The sequence below is a fragment of the Lissotriton helveticus genome, chromosome 5_1 (genome assembly GCF_964261635.1).
Source record: "Lissotriton helveticus chromosome 5_1, aLisHel1.1, whole genome shotgun sequence".
In the NCBI taxonomy this organism is placed as follows: domain Eukaryota; kingdom Metazoa; phylum Chordata; class Amphibia; order Caudata; family Salamandridae; genus Lissotriton; species Lissotriton helveticus.
This window is the reverse complement of record NC_136065.1, coordinates 1,643,417,485-1,643,435,583: the sequence shown is the minus strand read 5'-3', so window position 1 is coordinate 1,643,435,583 and position 18,099 is coordinate 1,643,417,485. Positions and strand designations below refer to the sequence as shown.

The window sequence follows — 18,099 nt, the reverse complement described above, 5'->3', positions numbered from 1 at the left end:
TAGATGGATGGGGGAACCTAGCCACCCAAACATGGAATACAAAATAATGTAACTGATGATGACGCTCGACGTACTCAATATTGCTGCTGAAGAATAGTGTGGTACTAAAAGATGTTATTGTAGGTAAGGTCGATGATTGTGCCTTGTCAACTACATTCCGCTACTGTTCTATATAGACTTGGTTATGCGCAAAATGCATAAACAAAGTTAAAAGAGAAAAAATTGTGCATGTTTGATTAGCTTGTACCCAATTAGCATAAGGTAACTTACTTGTACGTCCCTAGTATATAGTATCCAGGTCTTGTAAGCAAGAGGGTCACCCTAGGGACTCCAGCACTGGTTCTGCCACCCTAGGTGTGACAAAGGTAAAACATGGCTCCCAGTCGGCCACTGTAGAATTGGAAGGGAAGTTTTAAAACTGCTAACTCCCCTTTTCAATTTAAAGCAATGGCAAAACCCAGTTGTCCGTTTTTGGGTTTCGCCTGCCGAAGGCTGCGCTCTGCGCAGCCTTTCAGCGCAGGTGAAATCCTATGTCGACACTAAGCACTTCGGGAACGTCCCCCGGCTCTCATTGGCTAGCTCCATAAATGGAGGCTAGCCATTGAGTGCCGGATCTGTCCGTCAAGGCCGGACCAGATTCGGGGGCGTTCCCGAGATTTTTTCCCAGGGCGGAGTTACGTTTTTTCCCGTTCCCTCCCCTTTCACTGAAAGTGAATTCAGATGCGCTGTCCATTCCCGCCCCCTCCGTGTCCACTCCCGCCCCCTCCCGCCGTCCGTCCCGCCCCCTCCGTGTGCCTTTCCGCCCCCCCTCGCTGTCCTGTGCACGTTTCCCGTCCCCTCCCGCCCCCTCCCGCCGTCCGTGTCCCCTCCTGCCCCCTCCCGCCCCCTCCCGCCGTCCGTGTCCCCTCCCGCCCCCTCCCGCCGTCCGTGTCCCCTCCCGCCCCCTCCCGCCCACTCCCGCCGTCCGTGTCCTCTGAGGCAGAAGTGGTGGTCGGTTTAAGTGAAGGAGTCTGTGATGGGAACCTATGGACAAGGTTGCGTTTGGAGAAGCTGAAGCGCATACCATAACTCGCATCTAGCAATCCAAGACAACGCCACCCGTCACCGCTCAGAAGTCGAGGCATTATGTGGGCCAGCAGTCACGCGGGAGAAAGGGCCATTTCCTGCAACAGAGTCCAATCCACGGTCAATGCAAACTACATTATTGCGTTTCACTTAGCTTGTTAAGGTACGCTTATAATTTCATATCCGATTCATTTTTATGTAATTAAGAAAACTGGAATCTGGTGGTACAATAGGAACGGAGGGTGAGATTTTGTACATTTTGCTCAGTCATCTAAGCACGTTTAATCTTGTTTTTCTTAATATGGGTTATAAATACTTTATGTACTATTACTAGTAAAAAGAATCTCAATGATAAATTTGTTCAAAACGAGAGCAGTAGATTAATTTATCATTTTTAGTGTTCTATTTTCTCAAAAGAACACGCCGGTATGTTTTTACTCAGCAGCTGTTCCACTTTTACTATTTTTATGCATCTCTGAAAATGGCACCTGCTTATTATGCACGGCCCACTTACCCTCAATATGTTCTGCATACACTCAGCTACAGTGAGCAAAAGAATGTTGAAAACGCTCGGAAAATGTTGCTGGCCTTATATTATATGCGCTCTATTTCTTAAAGGGTAAGACCGACTGCAATATTCAGTTGTGAGCTTCATTCACTATCCTACTATTCCCGCCCCCTCAGTGTCCTCTCCCGCCCCCTCCCGCCGTCCGTCCCGCCCCCTCCGTGTGCCTTTCCGCCCCCCCCCCTCGCTGTCCTGTGCACGTTTCCCGCCCCCTCCCGCCGTCCGTGTCCCCTCCCGCCCCCTCCCGCCGTCCGTGTCCCCTCCCGCCCCCTCCCGCCCACTCCCGCCGTCCGTGTCCTCTCCCTTCAAGAATGCTTCGAAGGGCTCAGGTGCCGCGGCGTCAGGCAAGTCAGCAGAGTCCTGTGGGGCAAGGGAGGGGAAACGGGGGTTAGGGTGAAGCACCGTTGGCATGGTGCGTGGGAGAGAAGGCCGGAAGTCCCGCCCGGAGACGCATGGAGCCCCGGAGGAGAAGTGCTGGATGGTGCGGGGCTCCCGTGTGCTGAGGGAGCCCCGGGGGAAGAGACGGCAGGAGCGGAGTTGTGTTCCTCCAGCTGACGGAAGTCCCGCCCGGAGACGCATGGAGCCCCGGAGGAGAAGTGCTGGAGTTGGGCTCAGCTGCCACACGAAGCCATTGGTCATCAGAATGAAGTATGTACCAGAGAGAGAGAGTGCCGGTATGTTTTAAAATTAAGACTTCTGTGCCATATGTGTGTTTTTAGACAGCCTGCATGACACGCACTGGTGCAAGTACTCTTAGGTAGAGGCGGTGACATACCAGTAAACCATGGCCAGGGCTGACGGGCGTGCAACTATTTATGAATATAACTGCTCACTCTCTCAAAAAGTTTTTTTTTTTTGAGAATACAGCTTACAGTCGGGCTCTGAACTAGGCCATGTGTACTTCAGTCAGCCTCTCTTCCTGAGGCTTGCCCTGCCCCACCCCCCTCCCTCCGATGCCTTACTGTGTCGTATGGTAATGGCTTAGAATAGCAATAACATGTATTTTCAGCCTCGGGTAAATAATAAATAATGAGCGGGGCTGCGAACCATGCTATAATCCGCAAATTGATTTTTATTAAACTGCTCATTGTGTCTTTTTGAAATAAAGTACAGTCTGTGTCCGGGTTGTGACCCCTATGGGTGTAATGTCTGATATTTATGTTTCCCTCGTTCTAATTCCATGGTTTTGATTTGCGGAAAAAGTGTCACACCTAGTTTTTGAAATGTCACTCATAATTACGCTGAAATTATGAAAATGTCACACAAAGCAATCTGAAACCTTGGCAGCTATGAACCACTACTTTAAAATCCCTTAGTTAGGCATCGTCCACTTTACCACAGAGGGGGGAGAGAAGTAATATACCCATAATCCCTCCTATGCAGGCAACTTTTCTATTCACGAGGAAGGGTGGAAATATTGACACAATCTGGATCTCAGTGGTGGGCTTTTATGAGCTAGATTTGTGCAAGTCGTTCCCTGTCACCCTCCCTTTATATCTTAAAGGGCACAGTAATATTGTAGCTCGTTCCAAAATCGCTTCACCTTACACCCTAGTTAGTGAACTCCGTGTGCCTATAAAACAGGACTGACTCATGGAAAGGTTACCAGTGTCACAATAACACCAGTCATCCAATCAAGGCTGCAACACTGCTTCCTGGTCTGTTGTTCTTTAATAATAAGATGGCTGGCACACAATGGCGGGGCCTGTTATTTTGTCTCTTAATTGTGCTCACCGTCCTTTTTCCCCAGCACCCTCCCCTCTTCCAAGGGGCGGCAACCTGAGGGATAGCCCCGGGCGCCACAAGCTCTAGCTACGCCCCTGACAGGTCTTGATGGTAATAGATATGAAGCTTGTAATCTAATAATCTAGGAGAATATTAGTATGAATATTTACCCCTTTGGTCATTTCAGAACCTGATTTTCGATCAAGTAATACAGATTCTCACATTACCTTGTACATAAATCGGAATCCTGGTTATGGTAAATACATTCTTTTTAGTCCTTAAAAGCCAAATATTAATATTCTGAGTGGGTGTGTGTGGCTCTGGGTGGGTGTGTGTGTGTGTGGCTCTGGGTGTGTGTGTGTGGTAGTAATTGCTGTCTGCTGAGCTCGTCCGTAGGGTACAATAGGTCTCACATTTGCAAGAGATTAAGCTAATGGCAATGTAAATGACAATGCCATTTATTTATCTGTTTTCAAAACCAACACATAAATACAAAATTTGTCATTTACAATGCCAATAGCTCTAACTTTTCCAAAGGCGAAACCATTGCATTGTAAATGCTTGTTTAATAAATGTAAGTCACCCCTAATGTAGGCGTACCAAGCCTAAGGCTGGGTGCTGTATATTAGAAAGTGGAACATGTACTTTAAATGTTCCAGCAGTAAAACCCCTTCTACATTTTCCAGCAGTAAAAACCCTCCATTGTTGTTTTTACTGTGGAAAAGGTTAGTAGCGCCCATTGGCGAGTGCAGTGTTACAAGCTGACACCTTAGCCATACTAATTTCTGACTGAGGCTACTAAAGTTGATACTGTGAGGTATCAAACAACACCACCACATTTGTACGCGACGACCCTGTAGTGGTGTAAGGCTGAATCCGTTTCACTCAGCAGGGAAGAAGCTATAGGCTTTTGCAAAGTTCCCATTGCACTGGAGAGGGACACACTCTTCCATGTGCTGCAGGTACTCTCAGAGGAGCCCTGATGTCCAGAGAAAGATGGGGAGCTGTGGCATCCAATACGCTCTCTTGCACTCTGTGAGGGTTCCCTGCTGTGTCCCCTTTCTCGACCCGCATGTTCCCCTATTATCTTTTGGTTCGAACATTATGTCTGTAATTGGACTGTCCGTCCATGTAACTTTTACTTTATTACCCTATTCACGTTTAGATTCAGATCCTACTGGTTTCACCAACAAGTGGTAATATGCTTATATATTATTTGAGCAGCAATCTATACTAACTGACTGTTATGACCTGCCAGTAGCAAGTTTGTTGATTTATGTGTAGTGTTTTGAACCAATGCCTCCTTTGGTGCTTGATTCCATTGCTAAGGGTATCTAGACCTTTTGGGAACCTGTAATGTGATTTAGCTCTTAACTGACTGCTGTAATTGATGTAACATTGTCTGCATTGATTGAAATCAATACAAATGGTTGAAAAAAACAAACTTGTTACATTAAGCCCAACTGATGGCCAAGTCGAAATTATTGTAACTTGTTGCAGTGTGCAACTTTTAGAAAATTGCGACTTTGTAGCCAAAGTCTCCTATGCCCATTCACGGTTGCCCATGGGGTCTGTCCTTGAGACAGCTTTCTGCCCCCCCTTGGGGAGATGTGCAAATGACTCCCAGGAAAGGACACAATAGAAGCCTGCGTGGGGGTGTGGCAGGAAGCCACACGGATATTAGCCCAAAAGGCGAGCTTCAAAGGGGAAGCTGCCTTTGAAGGGCAAATGGTGAACAACTCTCCTCCTTTATTGAGGCTAATCATCTCTTTGATGATGCACAGTTCTGCTTAAAAAATAATTACAGTACCGAAACTGCTCTTCTCACAGCCACAGTGGATATTAGATCATCTCTTGACAGTGGAGGCAACGCAGTTTTGATACTGCTGGATCTCTCACCTGCCTTCGCTACGGTCAATCTGAAGCTACTGGTTGATCGGCTGCAGGGTTTAGGGATTGACAACTCAGCACTGGCGCTAATTAAATATTTCCTTTCAGGGCACCAACAAGCGGTATCTTTAGGTACTTTCAACTCCGAGCTGCCGTGCTGTCTGCCTTTTGGGGTTACTCAGGGTTTCTCTTTGTCCCCCACCTTGTTTAATCTCTGTCACACCTCTTGCCGCTCTCATCAAATATATCGATCTGTCCTTGGCGCCTTACACCGATGACACACAAATAATTGTCTCTCTGTCAAAAAATGAAAGATACTCTGGCAGTACGCTTAGCAACTGTATGAGTGCAGTGGGTAGTTGGATGGCCAACAACTGCCTGATGCTTAACTCCTCAAACAGTGGTTATTCAGTTCTGCAATAATCTGGCCATCTGGCCTCCTAGCTGATGGCCCTCTGACTTGGGTTCGGCACCTACGCCTACACCCAAAGTAAAACACCTGAGATTTCTGTTGGACAAGGAGCTAAAATATAGAGAACAAGTTAACCTGATCACGACATCCTCCTTTTACTGGCAAAAAAACCCCAAAACAAAACATTTCTTCCACCTGATCTTGTGAAGGCGGTGGTGATCGCACTGGTTCTGTCGCAAATGGACTATTGTAACAGTCTTTACATCAGCCTTCCAAAGGGTCACTTAAGAAATTGCAGACCATTCAAAATGCGGCGGCACGTTTTCTTCTAGGAATCCCTACATTTCAGTCTGCCAGGGCCTCCATCAGATAGTTGCATTGGCTCCCGGTCTGCCAGGGCCTCCATCAGACAGTTGCATTGGCTCCCGTTCTATCGTGGCATTACCTTCAAGGCTCTTTGTTTAGCATATAAAACACTCTATGGAAAAGTCCAAGTCTACCTCAGGAAGAATTTTATGCAGTATATTCCAGGCAGAACGTTGCGGTCATGTTCAGCCAGTCTCTTGAGGGTTGTTCCCTTCAGACGCGTCACCTGGGTGGAAACTTTCTTTTTCAGAATTACGACTCTTCATTGGAACTGTCTGCCAGTTGAACTGAAAATAGCGCCTTCACTCTCGGTCTTTAGAAAGAGTCTTAGAACCTGGTTATTTAATCAATGATCTCTATTAACACTACTTAGCTTGTTCTGCTCCTTTTTACTCTGTATAGCGCCAAGGCGCCTCCGGGTATTCATGCACTTTATAAGTTGTATCATTCATTCATTCAGAAAGGTTCCTGTATTGTTTTGGTAGACAGGCTTGCACCCAGGACAGAGAGGGGGAACCAGTAGCCAAACTGATTTTCAGAAGAGTGAAGCCCCCTTGGTAGCCAGACCATGTAGAGCTAGTGAGCTCTACATGCTGAGAGGGGTTCTGCCATCTTGAGGGTGGGCAGAATAGAGACGTCTGGGATAGCTATATGCTACACATAAAAAGAAGTTGGCATCAGGCAGGAGGGCACACGCTAGCCAAGCAGCTAGTGTCCGCACGTTCCCTGAAGCCCCTTTCTGGGCATAAAAAAGGCACCCCTTTCACCCAGAACTCAAATCTCGATGGACTGGAGAAGAGGACAGAAGGACTACCCTGCTGCACCAAGGACCTAGTGAAGAGAGGCTGCCCTGACATGGACTGCACCTGCTGAAACTGGTGGCTATCAAAGAAGAGACTCTGCCAGATATGTCCTGCTCATGGAGAAGGCGAGTCGAGAGCCCAACCAAAGCAAGAGACTCGCAGGGTCAGTGGCTGACCTCCTGTTTGCAGCACAGGTCCACAACAGCTGAAGAAGCCTGCTGGGGTGAGTTGGTAGCCCAGATTCCAGAATCGCCACTCTTCACTGCTGTGCATCCCAAGGGACCCACATCTAAAGCTCAAAAGTTGCCCCAGAGTCTGCAGGACCCAGGAAAATTGGGTGAGTACAGCTAGGCCACCCAGAAGGCAAGTTTACCATCAAAAGAAGACATAACAGGTGTATTTGTAAAGCGCACATTCACCCCAGCAACAGGGCATCTTGGCGCTGAAATAACAGATGTATATTGTTACCCAACTCACTGGTACTCATTTTATCGACCTCAAATGGATGAAAGACTGAGTGGACCCGCCTGGATTTGAACCTGTGACCATGAGGTCGAGCACAGGCCCCTGCAGTGGAATCATTAGTCACTGAGCCACCAGAACCGATGTTCCGTGAGACTGGTAGCCCATTGCTGAGTGGACTTCTGCCAAGCTCGAAAGGACTTCTAGGGATGCCGACCCTTGTGGCCAGGATGCCTCACGAAATCCAGAGACCGAGCAGTAGCCCTTGGAAGACCAACGGCGACCACACAGCATCTTCAGCATCCTTGCGCATCTTCCGGATCCTGTATCCCTGGCATCAGGACCACTCTATAGACGTCAATGGCAAAGAGCCACTGACACTGGAATTGAACTAAGGGCGACTTTTCCTGGAACAGTAACTGTTTTTGTGGACCTTGTTGGCCCCCCTTACTGGCTCCCTGGTGGAGTTGGTAGCCTAAAGTAACTTCAAGTAACTACGTTGATACTTAAAGTTTTACCTGAAAAGGCTTCTAAGTGTCAAATAAATTGTATTTGTCAGTGCCTGTTCATGGTTAAGTAAAAAGTGTTGATTTACCATACCTTGTAAATTCTGTATTTCCGGAACCCTCTGGTGAATCTTTTTTGTTTTGGTGTCTAAATGTACATAAAAATCGAATCTGTTTTTATAAAGTGGTGTTTGGTTTCTTTTCTGTCGTGTGTATTACTTCCTCAGTTGTTTTGGTGCTGTATAATTGCTTTACACACATTCCTTATGTAAGTCTGATTGTTCAGAGCCTCATCTACACGGAGTTGAGTTAAATATTTAACAAACGAAAGCTACTAGTGCTAAAGGGATTGATCAGTATATTACACGGGGAGTTTGCACAACCCCACCATATAATATAACCCATTTCTTCACACCTACTAAGTTGGATTTGTTTTCACTTGTGTGTTTGCAGTGTCACCAAGCTTGCTCAGCATGCACTGAGCACACACTACATGCTACTTGTTTTCATTTACTCTTTGTTTATACGTTCATTTTTAGGTTTTCATTTGGTCTTTGAATTTTCTACATGAGTATTCCTTTAGTACCCTTATAATCACAAGATGTGTGAATGAGTATATGAAGACTGAAATGCATGTGGCATAGTTTTTGCATCAAATGGAGAATCTGGTCCTAACGAATTCCAAAGTCACCTCTGGTCACCTCTGGGACTAATAGGCAGAAACAAGTCTACCAGAACGATGTGGAAATAATTACCCTCCTAGGAATTGACCACTCAGTTTTAATCCTCTCCTGGGTCCTCGTCTTAGTAAAAAGATACTTGAGATACCTAGGCTATTTTTATATTAGACAAACCAATCCACCAACTTTTCTCCCCCTTTAAAAACAAGCATTAGAAATGCAATCGGGATCGGATTTATTTGAGTTTGAGCTAATGGCATTGTAAATGCCAATGTATTGTTGCTATGTGTTATGGAGTGTGTTCATGTGGTGTGTACTGCCAGTGATCTCCTTGTGAGTGTGCGAATATTGCACCACTTGCCTGTGATGTCCTTCTTGTGAGTGTGAGAAGCTTGCACCTCTGCTGCCTTTGGTCTCCTTGTGAGTGTAAAAAGCTTGCACTGCTGCTGCCTGTGATGTCGTTCTTGTGAGTGGGAGAAGATTGCACCTCAGCTGGCTGTGGTCTCCTTGTGAGTGTATGCACTGTCATCGCTAGCCTGTAGATATGCACTGTCATCGCTAGCCTGTAGATATGCATTGGCTTCACTAGCCTGTAGATATACACCATCATCGCTAGCCTGTAGATATGCACTGTCATCGCTAGCCTGTAGATATGCGCTGTCATTGCTATCCTGTAGATATGCGCTGTCGTCGCTAGCCTGTAGATATGCATTATCATCGCTAGCCTGTAGATATGCACTGTCATCGCTAGCCTGTAGATATGCTCTGTCATCGCTAGCCTGTAGATATGCTCTGTCATCGCTAGCCTGTAGATATGCACTGTCATCGCTAGCCTGTAGATATGCATTGGCTTCACTAGCCTGTAGATATGCACTGTCATCGCTAGCCTGTAGATATGCATTGGCTTCACTAGCCTGTAGATATGCGCTGTCATTGCTATCCTGAGATATGCGCTGTCATCGCTAGCCTGTAGATATGCATTATCATCGCTAGCCTGTAGATATGCACTGTCATCGCTAGCCTGTAGATATGCACTGTCATCGCTAGCCTGTAGATATGCTCTGTCATCGCTAGCCTGTAGATATGCACTGTCATCGCTAGCCTGTAGATATGCATTGGCTTCACTAGCCTGTAGATATGCACTGTCATCGCTGTCATCGCTGTCATCGCTAGCCTGTAGATATGCATTGGCTTCACTAGCCTGTAGATATGCACCGTCATTGCTAGCCTGTAGATATGCACTGTCATCGCTAGCCTGTAGATATGCACTGTCATCGCAAGCCTGTAGATATGCATTGGCTTTACTAGCCTGTAGATATGCACTGTCATCGCTAGCCTGTAGATATGCATTGGCTTCACTAGCCTGTAGATATGCGCTGTCATTGCTATCCTGTAGATATGCGCTGTCATCGCTAGCCTGTAGATATGCATTATCATCGCTAGCCTGTAGATATGCACTGTCATCGCTAGCCTGTAGATATGCACTGTCACCGCTAGCCTGTAGATATGCTCTGTCATCGCTAGCCTGTAGATATGCTCTGTCATCGCTAGCCTGTAGATATGCACTGTCATCGCTAGCCTGTAGATATGCATTGGCTTCACTAGCCTGTAGATATGCACTGTCATCGCTAGCCTGTAGATATGCATTGGCTTCACTAGCCTGTAGATATGCGCTGTCATTGCTATCCTGTAGATATGCGCTGTCATCGCTAGCCTGTAGATAGTGCATATCTACAGGCTAGCAATGATAATGCATATCTACAGGCTAGCGATGACAGCGCATATCTACAGGATAGCAATGACAGCGCATATCTACAGGCTAGCGATGATAATGCATGTCATCGCTAGCCTGTAGATATGCACTGTCATCGCTAGCCTGTAGATATGCTCTGTCATCGCTAGCCTGTAGATATGCACTGTCATCGCTAGCCTGTAGATATGCATTGGCTTCACTAGCCTGTAGATATGCACTGGCATCGCTGTCATCGCTAGCCTGTAGATATGCATTGGCTTCACTAGCCTGTAGATATGCACTGTCATCGCTAGCCTGTAGATATGCACTGTCATCGCTAGCCTGTAGATATGCACTGTCATCGCAAGCCTGTAGATATGCATTGGCTTCACTAGCCTGTAGATATGCACTGTCATCGCTAGCCTGTAGATATGCATTGGCTTCACTAGCCTGTAGATATGCGCTGTCATTGCTATCCTGTAGATATGCGCTGTCGTAGCTAGCCTGTAGATATGCACTGTCATCGCAAGCCTGTAGATATGCATTGGCTTCACTAGCCTGTAGATATGCATTGGCTTCACTAGCCTGTAGATATGCACTGTCATCGCTAGCCTGTAGATATGCATTGGCTTCACTAGCCTGTAGATATGCGCTGTCATTGCTATCCTGTAGATATGCGCTGTCATCGCTAGCCTGTAGATATGCGCTGTCATCGCTAGCCTGTAGATATGCTCGGTCATCGCTAGCCTGTAGATATGCATTGGCTTCACAAGCCTGTAGATATGCACTGTCATCGCTAGCCTGTAGATATGCTCTGTCATCGCTAGCCTGTAGATATGCACTGTCATCGCAAGCCTGTAGATATACATTGGCTTCACTAGCCTGTAGATATGCACTGTCATCGCTAGCCTGTAGATACGCATTGGATTCACTAGCCTGTAGATATGAGCTGTCATTGCTATCCTGTAGATATGCGCTGTCATCGCTAGCCTGTAGATATGCATTATCATCGCTAGCCTGTAGATATGCATTGTCATCGCTAGCCTGTAGATATGCACTGTCATCGCTAGCCTGTAGATATGCTCTGTCATCGCTAGCCTGTAGATATGCACTGTCATCGCTAGCCTGTAGATATGCATTGGCTTCACTAGCCTGTAGATATGCACTGTCATCGCTGTCATCGCTAGCCTGTAGATATGCATTGGCTTCACAAGCCTGTAGATATGCACTGTCACCGCTAGCCTGTAGATATGCTTTGTCATCGCTAGCCTGTAGATATGCACTGTCATCGCTAGCCTGTAGATATGCACTGTCATCGCTAGCCTGTAGATATGCTCTGTCATCGCTAGCCTGTAGATATGCACTGTCATCGCTAGCCTGTAGATATGCATTGGCTTCACTAGCCTGTAGATATGCACTGTCATCGCTAGCCTGTAGATATGCTCTGTCATCGCTAGCCTGTAGATATGCGCTGTCATTGCTATCCTGTAGATATGCGCTGTCGTCGCTAGCCTGTAGATATGCATTATCATCGCTAGCCTGTAGATATGCACTGTCATCGCTAGCCTGTAGATATGCACTGTCATCGCTAGCATGTAGATATGCATTGGCTTCACTAGCCTGTAGATATGCACCGTCATCGCTAGCCTGTAGATATGCACTGTCATCGCTAGCCTGTAGATATGCACTGTCATTGCTATCCTGTAGATATGCACTGTCATCGCTAGCCTGTAGATATGCATTATCATCGCTAGCCTGTAGATATGCACTGTCATCGCTAGCCTGTAGATATGCTCTGTCATCGCTAGCCTGTAGATATGCATTGGCTTCACTGGCCTGTAGATATGCACTGTCATCGCTAGCCTGTAGATATGCATTGGCTTCACTAGCCTGTAGATATGCACTGTCATCGCTAGCCTGTAGATATGCATTGGCTTCACTAGCCTGTAGATATGCGCTGTCATTGCTATCCTGTAGATATGCGCTGTCATTGCTATCCTGTAGATATGTACTGTCACCGCTAGCCTGTAGATATGCTCTGTCATCGCTAGCCTGTAGATATGCACTGTCATCGCTAGCCTGTAGATATGCATTGGCTTCACTAGCCTGAAGATATGCACTGTCATCGCTAGCCTGTAGATATGCACTGTCATCGCTAGCCTGTAGATATGCACTGTCATCGCTAGCCTGTAGATATGCTCTGTCATCGCTAGCCTGTAGATATGCACTGTCATCGCTAGCCTGTAGATATGCGCTGTCATTGCTATCCTGTAGATATGTACTGTCATCGCTAGCCTGTAGATATGCTCTGTCATCGCTAGCCTGTAGATATGCACTGTCATCGCTAGCCTGTAGATATGCATTGGCTTCACTAGCCTGAAGATATGAAGTGTCATCACTGGCCTGTAATTATGCACTGTCATTGCTAGCCTAGATGCACTGTCATCGCTAGCCTGTAGATATGCATTGTCATCCTCACTACTGTGTGTGTGAGAAAAACGTACGTAAAAATCAACTCAAGGTGATGGCAAATAAAACACGCCGCAATCTACATAGCTGTTTTTGTTTATTGCGAAAATCTCTGTTAAACTCTACCATATTGTTTTATTTTAAAAGACACGCGGATTGCCGAGGCAAGGGTGCTTGTATGCGAGGTATCTTAAAAAAAAATCAACTGTGACTGCCCTTGCCCTTAAAGCTACAGGAAAATTCTTTCCATTATCTCCGCCGTGAACGCGGCACTCTGACAGCTCCTAATTAAAATGAATGGACTGCCGTGCGCGAAAGGTAAATGTTAAACGCGCGCATGATACATGCAATGCAATGGTGAACGCGCTCGCACCATCTGGATTGCATTACACGGGCACTCTGACAGTTCCTAATTAAGATTAATCACTCTGCCGTGCTCGTTCTCGCACAGAATATGCCACATCGGGCACGCGTAAATTACTTATAGCCTATCACGTCAACGCTACTAAATACACAGCACAGCGAAGACGAATCACTAGGCAGATGCCATTAAAAACTACGGAATGTGCCAGCCGGACCCCTTTCTGCATTTTTTTTTTAACACATAAGAGCTCGGAAGCTCCGCCTCCACTTAGTGGTGGCTTAGGCCCGAGCCCTAAAAATGGTCTAAGTGCTTCCTACCAAGTTGGAAGCCCATTCGTCATTATAATAATTCTTGACGAATGTGGAGGCCCAAAGGATGAAGCATGATATCTGCTTAGGTGTGCGCGGGCTCTCCTTAAAAATTTCTGAGATTCCCTAATTCCTTTCTCTGTCAGACAGATACAATAAAACAGTGGTTCTTAACCTTTTGACTTCCTTGGCCCCATTCAATCATTACTGGAACACTGAGTTATTATTGGATGCCGGGCATCCTGGCCTAAGCATTTCCAATGATTTGAACCACAAAACAATATACAAAAAGTACAGAAACAAGCATTCATCAAACAAAGAACCTATGTGTAATTATTTGTATTTAATTCATAAGCAAATGTAAAAAAAATCCAAAATTATTTTAATGGGAAGATTGAATTCTAAGTCCAATTGAAGCCACTCAGTGCCCCTACTTAATTATGTTTGATGCATATGCACTGCTCCCACGAATCAGTCCGAGGATACTGACTTAATTTTTAGCCTCCATTTTCAAACTCCTTCACATTTGCAGAATGTTTTAAAATTTTCTATTTTCTATTTTGTGTCTTCATTACTAAACACTTAAATAGTCTGTTAATATTATTTATCAGTCATCGGCCACCTGAGTAGGCTTTGCAGACCCCCAAGGGTCCTCAGAACACAGGTTAAGAAACACTGTACTAGACACTATATGATGTAAGAGAAATTGAAAATGTCCTTTGTTCACTATATTCCTTTTAGACCGATTATTTTTTTCTGTGTACATGTATACATACTTTGAGGGTTCAACTCCGGTTGGCCCATTCCCTCTTGTCCCTTTCTCCCCTAATTTGTACTAGTATTGTCTCGTATGTCATTTAGTGTCTTAACTGAGCGTTTTTTAAGGACTGTGCCACTCAGTAGTTGAGCAGTTGTAAGTCTGTGCCATGTTCAAGATTTTGTTACTGAGAATTTCTGTTTTGGTTTTCCCTTATCTTCACAGATCCGGAGGGCAGCCTATCCCCTTCCTTCCGTAGTGACAGCCCTGGGCCAGCATCCTCACCAGCCTCTGTGCCCAAGGTGGTCATTGACCCAGAGCTGGAGAAAAAGCTGCTCCATCACTTGTCCGATCTCTCCCTGTCACTGCCCACAGATTCTGTCTCCATCCAGCAGGCAATGAGCACGGTATTGAATGAAGAATACTCTTTTGGTTAAATATTGAGTGGGTTTGTTGTCTGTGTTTGTTTTAGTAAGAGGTTGTATTTTCATCTGGGTCCTGGGGGTACGATGGCAGCAGTGTGCCAGCCTGGGTTTTGTCAGGTTGGGAGTGTGTCAGCAGGGACACAGCATGCTGCCTGTCTGGGCCATGCTAAGATCTCACTCTGCTTGTTGAGGGCACAATAAGACAATTTTTGTCTGCCAGGGTGCTTGGTATGAGGCCAGCATGCCTGCCTTCTGTTGGGTAAGGGTGCATCCATTGAAACTTGGCCATAGTAACTGAGATATATGTGCAGTTTGTAATAATTAGGAGGTACATGCTGCTGTGGGAACAGTACCTGCCAATTGTGCCCAACAAGGGCCTGGTACAGAAAAACAACATGACAATGTATGCCTTCCTAGGTCTTTGCAAATGGCCATGTGCTTCAGAGATTTTAAATGCCATCTGTGGATTAAAGGGGATTTGGGATTTCCTGGTGTCAATTTGTATATTAGGGGATATATTGTGCCAGGGGTGACTTCTAGGGAGATCCTATGTTCTGAGAGTTTTTAAGTAGACTACTTTGGTGGAAATGTCTGGCCCTTTCTCTAGTACCTTCCTAGTGCTGCATCACACCCTATCACAATCTGTTTTGCAGGCCACTGTCCCTGTCAGCCGGGAGAGCGTGGAGAGCATACTGCAGAAGTTTGCAGCCCAAGAGCTAATTGAGGTGAAAGCTCGTACCCTGCTAGATGATGAGGACCGCCCTACCGTCGTCATATATGCTGATCACTGCAAGTTGTCTGCTATGATATGTGTTGTGGCTGAGAAACAGGCCCCTGAAGTAATTGAGCCTGGCATTCGACAGAAGCGCCGACTGGAGCAGGATCCCACATCTTCCCTTTCTCCCTCCTCTTCTGCCACGGCTGGCCCATCAGCAGAGAAGAAAGTAGTGGAGCCTGCAAAGAAGTCCCGCAAGCATGCCTCAGACCTGGACTTAGAAATTGAGAGCCTGCTGAATCAGCAGTCAACTAAGGAGCAACAGAGCAAAAAGGTAATCTTCCAGTTGTAGAGGCTAGATAATCAGTAAGAAAGGAGGCAGGTTGGAATAAGTGGCATTGGCAGTATGGGTAGGGAATCTGAGAGTAACAAAGGGAATTGGCGGTATGGGCAGGGGCATGGATGAGGAAATTTGATGGGATGATATGGTAGGGTGCGTCAAAGAAAGCACGGCATGTGTGGTAGATGGGTGAATGACAGGGAATTAGTAGAGCTAAGAATTGTGAAGCCATCAGCCTGTTGGCAGGGAAAAGGGCAGCTGGTGGAAGATCAGGCTGAAGCCTAGAACAGGGTATGAGATGGTTTGGGAGAACGGGCTGGGTTCACTCATCTTGTTAAGAGTTAGGAGGAGGTTCCAGGACCAATCAACAGTTGGCAGCAGTAGGGCAAGAGTTTGGCAGCATCACCAGAAACCATGCTGTTTTACATCCATGTGACAGGTGAAATAACTCTACTTCAGGTCAAACTGTGTTTGTTCCTGTGCTTCACCTTATTCGTCTCCTGCACTAGTCATCATGTTGGTGGCCCTTTCTTCATGTCGCCATGTCTATTTTACCACGCATTTTAGCATCCTCCAAGTTATGAGGCTTCCTTCGGATCATACTCTTTCTCTTTATCATCATGCTGTTTGTGTTTCCTGATATCACAGCCTTGGTGCCCATGCCATCACCATGCCTATGTCCATTGTGTCATGTGCTAGCTGTCCTCCAAACATTGCAAGATCTGTGTGTTACATGTCTTCCTGTCTGTGTTCCCACACATCACCATGCCTGTCTCCCTTGCATGACCCTTTCAGTTCCAGTGTTTCACTCTGTCCATGGCCCTGAGTGCCACATCAGTGTTCCCCACATGTCACTCAATCAATGTTGCTAAGCATCATACTTTTAGTAACGTGTAATGAGTGCTGTATTAATCCAGATGGGACTGGTAAAGGGAGTTGCTGGCCCCATCGGGATTAAACCCTTGGGTCTACTACGGTCTCCGAATTGTTTGAGATCAATGTTTATATTCAGAGAACCTTCTGGTGTAACACGAATTGGATTGTTTACTACAGGCGGTTTCTTTGAAAAATGGAGAGGATTTAGAAATATTATCATTAAATTATTGTTCACTGCCTTAATCGTTTGAGTCGCTTTCGAGATTGTTTTGTACTATTGGATCTAACATCCCTTGGAATTTGGGATAAAGCCTTGAGAAAGTCACTTGACATGACGAAACACGTGTCGGCTGTTGCTCATTGTGGACCAGGATGAAGAGGACATAACCACCATTTCTAGTCTCTGACTTAGCTCTCTAAATTAAGGGACGTGTGCCCTTTTCTGGTCTATGTATCTGAACTTTTTTGTGAAACTGTGTATTTTTGTGTATCTCATGGACCATTTTGACTTGTTAATATTCATTAATTAAATACTCATTTGATTTTGAGAACTAATCCTTGTCCGTTGCCAGTAGTGTTTGGGTTAACATATAGAACTTTTTCGCTTTATATTGAATACACAGAACATAAATCACTATAGAGTGCCGGGATATTCGTCCTTCAAGATTGGTCTTTGTCCCAGCAGTCCTTCTCCAGGGAGAAGTCATGCAGTCAGCCCCAAGTTGCCAGGTCTAGCATCAACTCCACAGCATATAGTGTCATTCAGGGAGCCTATGCTGAAACTTTTCACTCATATACCGGCTCCTTCTGGTGTACTTCCAGGCCCCTGTGGAACTACAAGGCCCCAGTCGGACCACTGTTAGCAGGGCCTGCCCTGGCGCTGACTGATCCCATTAGGCGTCTGCGCACCTCCTTCTGCCACCAGCCCTTGGTACCACTCCTGTACTGCAGGCCTTGTCTGTTCAACCCACTCTTGTGCCTGACACAACTTCAATGCCGCCTACTCCGGATCTGACCTGATGCCTGTTTCTGATCCAGAGCCGACATAAGCCTGTGTTAGGCCTATGTTCTGTTATGAGAAAACCAAGGTGCAGCCACTTTGAAAAAAACATAACCTCTTCCTCAATGCCAGTACCACGGTAGGCTGGAAGCCTTGTTCTGAATGGATACTCGCACCGTTCAAGGCCTACAAAATGTCCAACGTGTGGAGGATAACAACAAGGCGGCAGATAGCTCATTCCCTCCTCACTATGCTTATGCTGGTTTATAGTTGGGTTTATTGAATGCCAGTGGCTGGGATACTTCTGCTGAGACAGACGCACCTCCCCCCCCTACAGAAGAGAGTACCTGTTGCAGCACCAGTCCGCTGAGCAGCAGAAGTGCTAAACCTTCAGCTGCATACGATGAGATTTTGGCAAATTTACTGAGGGATTTTTTTCAGCCTGGGCCTGCTTCTTCTGAACCCTTACTGCCCTTTAACAAAACTTTGATAGAAACAGTGATAGCGACCTGATTTAAGCTGTGTTTGAATCCACCCCTCCACTCCAAACCTAGCATGGTGGCTAGGTGTCATAGCCCTGCCCTTGGAGACCTAGATTTTCTTACCCAGCACCCAATTCCTAAGAGATTGGTGGTTAAG

General features: G+C 46.2%; 1 protein-coding gene across 1 annotated transcript in view; it reads left to right on the top strand.

Moving 5' to 3' along the window:
• The window catches only part of METTL3 (methyltransferase 3, N6-adenosine-methyltransferase complex catalytic subunit), a 159,586-nt gene that overhangs the window by 63,377 nt on the left and 78,110 nt on the right, over positions 1–18,099 (top strand). The window contains exons 2-3 of the mRNA XM_078644855.1: positions 14,330–14,511; positions 15,183–15,578. Coding sequence (XP_078500981.1) covers positions 14,330–14,511; positions 15,183–15,578 — 578 coding nt within the window. The remainder of the gene's footprint in view (positions 1–14,329; positions 14,512–15,182; positions 15,579–18,099) is intronic.